Source organism: Terrapene carolina, unplaced genomic scaffold (genome assembly GCF_002925995.2).
Source record: "Terrapene carolina triunguis isolate 2854851 unplaced genomic scaffold, T_m_triunguis-2.0 Scaffold649, whole genome shotgun sequence".
Classification (NCBI taxonomy): Eukaryota; Metazoa; Chordata; order Testudines; family Emydidae; genus Terrapene; species Terrapene triunguis.
In genome coordinates, this window is record NW_020665000.1 from 147,460 (window position 1) to 155,558 (window position 8,099).

Sequence of the window (8,099 nt, forward strand, 5' to 3'; positions counted from 1 at the left end):
GGGTAAACTCATAAACTGTTCACCCTCTATAACACTGATAGAGAGATACGCACAGCTGTTTGCCCCCCCCAGGTATTAATACATACTCTGGGTTAATTAATAAGTAAAAGATGATTTTATTAAATACAAAAAGTAGGATTTAAGTGGTTCCAAGTAATAACAGACAGAACAAAGTGAATTACCAAGCAAAATAAAATAAAACATGCAAGTCTAAGCCTAATACAGTAAGAAAACTGAATACAGATGCAATCTTGCCCTCAGAGACGTTGCAATAAGCTTCTATCACAGGCTAGATGCCTTCCTAGTCTGGGCCCAACCCTTTCCCCTGGTACAGCCCTTGTTCCAGGTCAGGTGGTAGCTAGGGGATTTCTCATGACTGCAGCCCCCTTTGCTCTGTTCCACCCACTTATATATCTTTTGCATAAGGCGGGAATCCTTTGTCCCTCTAGGTTCCCACCCACCCCCTTCTCACTGGAAAAGCACCAGGTTAGAGATGGATTCCAAGTTCAGGTGACATGATCACATGTCACTGCAAGACTTCATTACCCACTTGCCAGCACACACCTATACAGGAAGACTTTCAGGTAAACACAGCCACCTACAGTCAATTGTCCTAGTTGATGGGAGCCATCAAGGTTCCAAACCACCATTAATGGCCCACATTTTGCATAATCACAATAGGACTCCAGAGTTATATTTCATATTCCTAGTTTCAGATACAAGAGTGGTACATTTATACAAATAGGATGACCACACTCAGTAGATTATAAACTTTGTAATGATACCTTACAAGAGACCTTTTGCATGAAACATATTCCAGTTACAAATTATATTAACTCATTAGCATATTTTCATAAAATCATATAGACGGCAACATCACAAGTATTATTAGACTTTTCAGTTTCACATCAACATTATCAGTGTGTAACAAAAATGGTTTATCAAAATCAGGTTTGACTAGAACAGGCTTTTTTTGGTAAGGTTTATCATGGAAATAACAATGTTACTGAATCCCCTTACAAACCCATGGTAATATTTGACTAGGTCAATAGCGAATTGGACCTTTTGTGATCTTGCCCGAAGTTCTTGAAAATAGCTAGTTTATCCCTATAAGCTCCGACCTGGTGTATCTTCTGTGCCAACAACTATAGGCAAATTTCCCCCTCCCTTGTCAGACCGGTAATTTGCATCAACACCGACACTAGTTATCAAATTCTCATCATTGTGCATACCGCAAAATTTCATTTCCTTTCTTAGAGTTGACTCATTCTCCCCATCAGCAGGCTCGGGTCCCTTCCCCCTCACCTTTCTCCTAGAGGGTTGAGATCTGGACCTCCCTGCTTAAAGAATCCCGTGGCTGGCCGGGTGTGTCCACCAACTGCAGCCCCTCTGGGCTCTGAGCATCTACCCGGACACTCTCCTGCATTCTTGCTTTTAGATCCACCATCCAGAGACTGGACTCGATTTACAGGGACATAATCAATTCCTACCAACAAGTCAGAATCAGGATTTCTGCTTACTCTCCTCTCTCCATTCTTGGTTCCACATCGGAGCAGACGGGCCCGAGCCCACCTCTGACCCCTCTCCCTGCTCCTAAGGGCTGAACTGGCAATTCGCCTGCAGAGCCCTGGAGCTTCCTGTTTGCAGCATTATAAAACCTCAGCCTTCGCTGCCCATTGGCGCTTGGGAAAATCGCCTGCAGCACGGACACAGCCTGTGGGGTCTGGGCACACGGGGTGAGTGCTTGCTTAGCTCTGTGCCGCTGTTCTGCTGATAAAACTACACAGGATCTTTTCAGGGGACAAGGCAATATGCCACGTTTATTATGATAACACAATTTGATTTATAACCAATAGCTAATACCTAATACCTACGTACACACACACACGCACATCAAATGTTCTGCAGGTGCTGGATAGTTACCAGTCCTGAACATAGCTTGAGCCCGTAGCCTGATTTCGCAGCTTGGGTTCGTAGTTCGTGGCGGCAAACTGGCCAGGAAAGCCGGGCACGAGGACGAGCCGGTCTCTGTCAGGCGCACACCAATGCCCTTTGATGTTGGCAGCAGAACGTTACCCAAAGTCTTCCACCTCACCCATCCTTTTTGTAGGCTTTAGTTTGAACAAGAGGCATCCGAAGAAGTGGGTTGTAGCCCACGAAAGCTTATGCTCTAATAAATTTGTTAGTCTCTAAGGTGCCACAAGTACTCCTGTTCTTTTTATGGGTCTTACTGTGTCACGCTGCCTCTGGGTACTGTGTGATTGATCACCCGTCAATTGCAGATGTGACTGTCAGCCTCGGACCTGGCTTTGATCTTGTTTCAATTGCACCTTTGTTCTTTTCTTTTAGGGTGGACTCTTCTCACTTTGTCAGGGCTGTTGTCTGCATCTTCAGCCCTTGGTGTTTGCACTTCACCTTATGGGGACAGGCAGGGGCTGGAGGTTGATCCCATTATCCATGCATCCCTCACTCGCACATCTGAACTAAGTTAATAAGGTTACAGCAGGTTTTGCAAAATGGACTAAGCATTTCAAAATGGAGTTTTAGATACAATATGGAAAACACAATTTCATTCTTCAGCTCTACACCGCAGGCCTGGAGCCATCTCTTCTCGGGGGCGTGGTGGGGCCTTCCAGCGGGGAACAGCCGAGCCCATGGGGCAAATGCCGATGTCTTCCTGCCTGCACTTCGTGGGCAGCAGCTCCTCTACAGGACATATTCAAAGGGTTTAGGGGTGAGATTCTGTCTGCTCCCCCTGCATCCTTGTGCCAGAGCTGGGGTGTGTCCCCCACGCTGCCTTTCCCAGAGCTACTGTGCTGAGCTGGAGACTGGCATGGCCAGCGGGAGGAATATGGGGCTCCATCAGGGCGCAGAGCCGCAGGGAACAGAACCCGGGAGCCCTGTTGCTCTGACCACTAGCCCCTGCTGCTCTAAACCACTAGCTCCCCTGCCTAGCGCCAGGGCTAGGACCCTGGAGTCCTGGGTCCCGGGGGGGGGAGGGGAGGGGGGACCCCAGGTGACTAATGAAGAGACGGCCCAGGTGCCCGTTTTCACTCACACAGGTGCAATCGTGGAGTTTCTCAAGTAGGAACGCAGAGGCAGAATCAGGCCTGAAGTGGGCCCCCGCCCCACCCCCCGCAGCTAGCAAAGGCCTCTCAGCTGGGAGGGCTGCAGGGAGCTACCCCAGAGGGGTCCCGTGTTCCTGCCCCAGCTCCGGGAGGGGGCTACAGCCTGAGGTCCCTCTGCTTCCCTCTCTCCTGAGTGGAAGGAGATGGAGGTAGGGCTGGTTCCTACCCACCCTCCCGTTGCTACCCCCCCTTGCTGCAGCCTCAGCAGAGGAGAAGTCTGAATGGGCCCTGGGATGGAGCCCCCCCAGAGGGTCCCTCAGGGGCAGGGCCGAGGTGCACCGGGGGGGGTTGGATTCTGTGGGTAGTGCCCAAAATGCAGACAGCTGGGATTCCCCATGGCAAGGAGCTCACAGCCTGGCATGGGGGCGGGGCACTCGCCCACCCTGGCGCTGCAGCAGGAAGCAGGCTGACATGAGGTTTTTGCGAGAGGAGACTCTCCCCGGCCCCAGACCGGCCCCAGTTGCCCAGGCTATCTGCAGCGACGTGGCTGCCGGCAGGTGTCCCGCCGTGGCTCAGTGGCTCTGAGGAGGAAGGCTTATGTGAGCCAAAACCTCACCCACTTGGCTGGCTGAGTTAATCTCCCCAGGATGCAATTCCGTTCCAAACAGCCCCTTTGAGATCTCCTGTGCCCGACTCGTCTGCCTGCGCAGGGTCCCTCTGCCATCACCGCCTCCGTCCTGAGCAGGTGTGTGTTTGCACCGGTCTGGAGACCAGACAGGGAGCTGAGAGCGTACCTTGCACCGCCATTTACCCCACGGGAGAGTGTAGCTGTTCTGACCTGGGGGGCGTTTCACGGGTGTCAACGAAGTGCTGGGGGGGACGGAGAACGGGGCCCCGAGGGGTTTAGGTGAGGGTGGCAGCACTGGGAGTCAAACCCAGAGCTCCAGGAATGGGGGTGGAAGCCTCCACCACAGCCAGGTTCCTTTCTGGGCCGCCACCCCACCTCTGACCCCTCTCCCTGCTCCTAAGGGCTGAACTAGGCAATTTTTCTGCAGAGCCCTGGAGCTTCCTGTTTGCGGCATTATAAAACCTCAGCCTTCGCTGCCTGTCCGCACTTGCGAAAAATCGCCTGGAGCACGGACGCAGGCTGTGGGGTCTGGGCACACGGGGTGAGTGCTTGCTTAGCTCTGCGCCACGGGCCCGGAGCCATCTCTTCTCGGGGGCATCATGGGGCCTTCCAGCGGGGAACGGCCGAGCCCATGGGGCAAATGCCGATGTCTTCCTGCCTGCACTTTGCGGGCAGCTCCTGTCCAGCCTCTCTGGCATTGTCATTCTCTCAGACAGGCACGAGTTGCTATGGATAGACTGGTTTGGCCTCGAAGCTTGTTGTTAAGCCGCTCGGGGCGTTGCTGAAAGTGGCCTGATCAAAGGAGGGTGTCTATCAGAATCCAGGTGAGACGGTGCCGCCCACGTTAAGTGCTGGGTCTGGGCTGGCGCTCCTAGATCATTTGCTTCCCCCCCCCCCCCGGGCCCCCTGGGCTCGCTCTGATAGTCTGCCCACAAATCACCCCACACCAGACCAGTCGTGTCCCAGGTCAAGATTTGCCTGTCGCGATGGCTGCATTTGGGGTGGAGCTTTAGATAGGCTGTGGGTCAGTATGTGAGTTGTTGGAACGGTTTCGGGGTTGGTCCGTGGTGTGGCAAGCCTGTTCCGTTTGATGCTGACAGCTCAATTCCTAGCACCCGCGCCCGCTCTTCTCTAATGGGCAACTCGTCACTGCCGTAAAACAAGGCTTAGGCTGCCTCTGCACGAGTGAGCTTTTTGGCATGAATGTAAAGTGGTGCAGTTATACTGGGGTCACCCCCGTGTAGACACACTTATTCCGCATCAGAGCAGCAGCTTTCAGTGTAGTTGTGGTTGCTTGGGAAGGAGTTGGAGCTAACCGGAAAAAGCCGCTCTGATACTGGACTCAATGCCCCTCGGCGGCTTACCCCCGTGTAACTCGACTGATGGAACCGGTCACACGTTCCTGTGTGCACCAGGCTTGAGACTTCCCCTGCACCAGGGATTTTTTCCCAGTTCCGTTCTCTAGTTCAGTTAAAATTGTTTAAGTCACTGTTTTTGGCAGCTAGGGGCTTGGGCTGCGTTTAACCCAGCCTGGTTGGATCGGTGTACAACCACACTGCTCTGCCAACTAGCTCCGATACGTGTCTGGTGCCAGGGCACCCCCACACCCTGAGCTGTCCATCCCCCAATAGTTATGACCACCCAGCCTGCTTCGAGCCCTGGCAGGAGGGCTCCTGTGTTTACGAAACTCTTCCTTTGGGAAATTGGATTGCTCTGTGGCTAGAAACTCCGCAGCATTGGAGCTGCCATCTGCTAAAGAGCCTCATTTCTGCATGTTTAGCTTCGTTAGCAACTGTACATGCTGACGCGCCATCACCTGCTCTGGCCACTAGACTCCACTGCCCTCCCAGAGCTGGGAATAGACCCCAGGAGTCCCGGCTCCCAGCAGCCCCTGGGTAGCCAATAGCTCCCGCTCCCCTCCCAGAGCTGGGAATAGAACCCAGGAGTCCTGGCTCCCAGCTCCGTGCTCTGACCCACTCCCCTCCCCGAGCTGGGGAGAGAATCCGTGAATCTTTGGTTCTGCTTTTGCACAATCACATTATTCTTGTCACCAGCCTAAAGCAGGGGGAGATGCCGAGCTCAGGCACTTACTGCTATCCACGTGGGGCCCAGCTCAGCGCAGCAACCTGCACCAATCAGACGGGGGTTTTCACCGAGGGCCCAGTCCTGTAAGCATTGCTGCCCATGCCTCCCGGATCAGGGCCCTTGCCCGGAGAGAGTGCTTTATAAATAGCAGTTGCTTTTTCCTTCCTGCCCCAATTACACGGCTTTCCTCTTTCATCACGGGAAGGACGTGACGTTGGGCAACTGGCTTCACAATGCAGAGTCGTCCTGCAACTGGGCACCCTAGGAGCAGAGTGCGGAGATGCTCGGGCCCAGGTCCTTAGCCTCCAATGGGCATTTGCTGGCCTGTGCGAAAGGCGCTGGGGGCCTCAGCCCAGTTCCCAAGGTGGAGCAGCCAGTCCGCAGGGGAAGGTCCCCCCCACAACGCCTGTCAGTCAGTTTAGATCCCAGCCACACTTCCTGAGTCCTTCCCAGCTGGACGCCAGGCGGTCCCATGAGCACAAATGTTCAGTCCTTTTTTAAAAATCCCGTTAAGCTCCTGGCCTCACAGAGATCTTATGTCGGTGAGTTCCACAGGCCAATCTGGATCTGTGTTTTAATACAACTATGCGGTTACGATGCCATTCCCGCAGAGTAGCAGGACGTGACTAGCCTTTGTATTTTATTGTTTGTTTACAGGATACAGACCCTGCTGCAGAATGAGCGTCACCGAGTTGTATGGTGACTACGATCCTGACTTTACCTTCATTGCGCCCACCTTCGACCCGCCGGATCCACAGCCTTTCCAGCTGACCCCCATCCTGTGGGCGTCTCTGGTTCTCTACTCCCTCGTCTTCCTGCTGGGCGTGCCGGGGAACGCGGCTGTCATCTGGGTGACGGGCTTCAGGATGAAGCGCACGGTGAACACCGTCTGGTTCCTCAACCTGGCGGTGGCTGACCTACTGTGCTGCCTGGCGCTGCCGTTCCTGGCCGTGCCCGTGGCCCGCGGCAACCGCTGGGTGCTGGGTGACTTCGCCTGCAAGCTGCTGCCATCCCTCACCATCCTGAACATGTTTGCCAGCGTCCTGCTCCTGACGGCCATCAGCGTGGACCGCTGCGCCCTGGTGACCAGGCCCGTCTGGTGCCAGAACCACCGCACGACCCGGCTGGCCTGGGGCGTGAGTGGGGCAGCCTGGCTCCTGGCTCTGCTCATGACCCTCCCAACCTTCATCTTCCGGAAGACCAAGGAGTTCTCAGACAAAGTGATGTGTGTCCTGGAGTACGCTCAAGTGGCCAGTTACCAGACCACCATCGAGGTGTCTGTCGCTACCTTCCGCTTCGCCGTCGCCTTCCTGGTCCCCTTCGTGGTGATCGCCACCTGCTACGGCCTGGTCCTGGCCCGCGTCCACAGGAGCCGTTTCACTCGCTCGCGCAAGACCATTAAGGTCATTCTTGTGGTGATCATCGGCTTCTTCGTGTGCTGGCTCCCCTACCACGTGGTGGGGCTGATCCTGGCTGCCACCAAGTCCAGAACGAGCCTGTACAAAGGCGCCTCTGAGTCCGACCCCCTGATTGTGGGTCTGGCCTACGTCAACAGCTGCCTCAACCCCGTCATCTACGTCATCATGGGCCAGGACTTCAAAGACCGGTTCCAGCGCTCGCTGAAGACCATCCTCCACAACGTGTTGAGCGAGGATTCGTTCTCCGTGGGTGACGGCAGGAAGAAGACCAGATTCACGCAGGAGACCAAGTCCACGATGGAGGACCGGAGCATCGGGGTGTGAGCTGGGGAACGGGCCCCCGGCAGCCCCACCGTGAGCCGGGCTTGTGACATGTCAGGCGACGGCTGCCTCCCCTTCGCTCACTGTCGTTACACTGGGGGGTTCGTGCAGGGCGCACAGCCGTGCGGCCACCGCCCCTGCGCCCCCCAGGCCCTGCAGGCTGTGGGGTGGGGCAGACGGTGATTTAATGCACAAAGTGCCACCTCTATATTTGCATATCTGAATAGTCATGCTCTCATTCTCCTATTTCCCCATCATCCAACCCTTTGGTGCCTCACTCCCCTTCCTACCCTCCCAGCTCCTGCCTTGATTCCCCCCAATCTCCAGTTCCCCATGTCCCCCTGCCCCAAATTCCTTCTCCATCCCTTCCCCCAAGTCTGGCCCCACCTGCAACAACCCCTCTGCCATAGAGACGTGACTGGAGCAACACCCGGAATCGCTCTACAACCACATCTCTATGGCTACTGGCCACACTCTGGGTGGGTCTCCTGTCTGGCTAGGGTCCTCTCTGTGGTTGGAGACCTCCATGCACAGGGCCGGCTCCAGGCACCAGCTTGTCAAGCAGGTACTTGGGGGCGG

At 55.1% G+C, this 8,099-nt stretch overlaps 1 protein-coding gene across 1 annotated transcript; it reads left to right on the plus strand.

The window, feature by feature from the left end:
* The first annotated feature begins 1,716 nt into the window (after positions 1 to 1,716).
* On the plus strand, positions 1,717 to 8,099 carry LOC112123884 (C5a anaphylatoxin chemotactic receptor 1-like). The gene is made up of 2 exons (XM_024222453.1): positions 1,717 to 1,736; positions 6,439 to 8,099. The coding sequence occupies exon 2, from the start codon at positions 6,459 to 6,461 to the stop codon at positions 7,521 to 7,523; it is 1,065 nt and encodes a 354-aa protein (XP_024078221.1). The 5' UTR covers positions 1,717 to 1,736; positions 6,439 to 6,458; the 3' UTR covers positions 7,524 to 8,099.

Coding starts and splice junctions, on each gene's coding strand:
- LOC112123884 (XM_024222453.1), top strand. CDS start 6,459: ATGAGCGTCACCGAGTTGTATGGTGACTACGATCCTGACTTTACCTTC.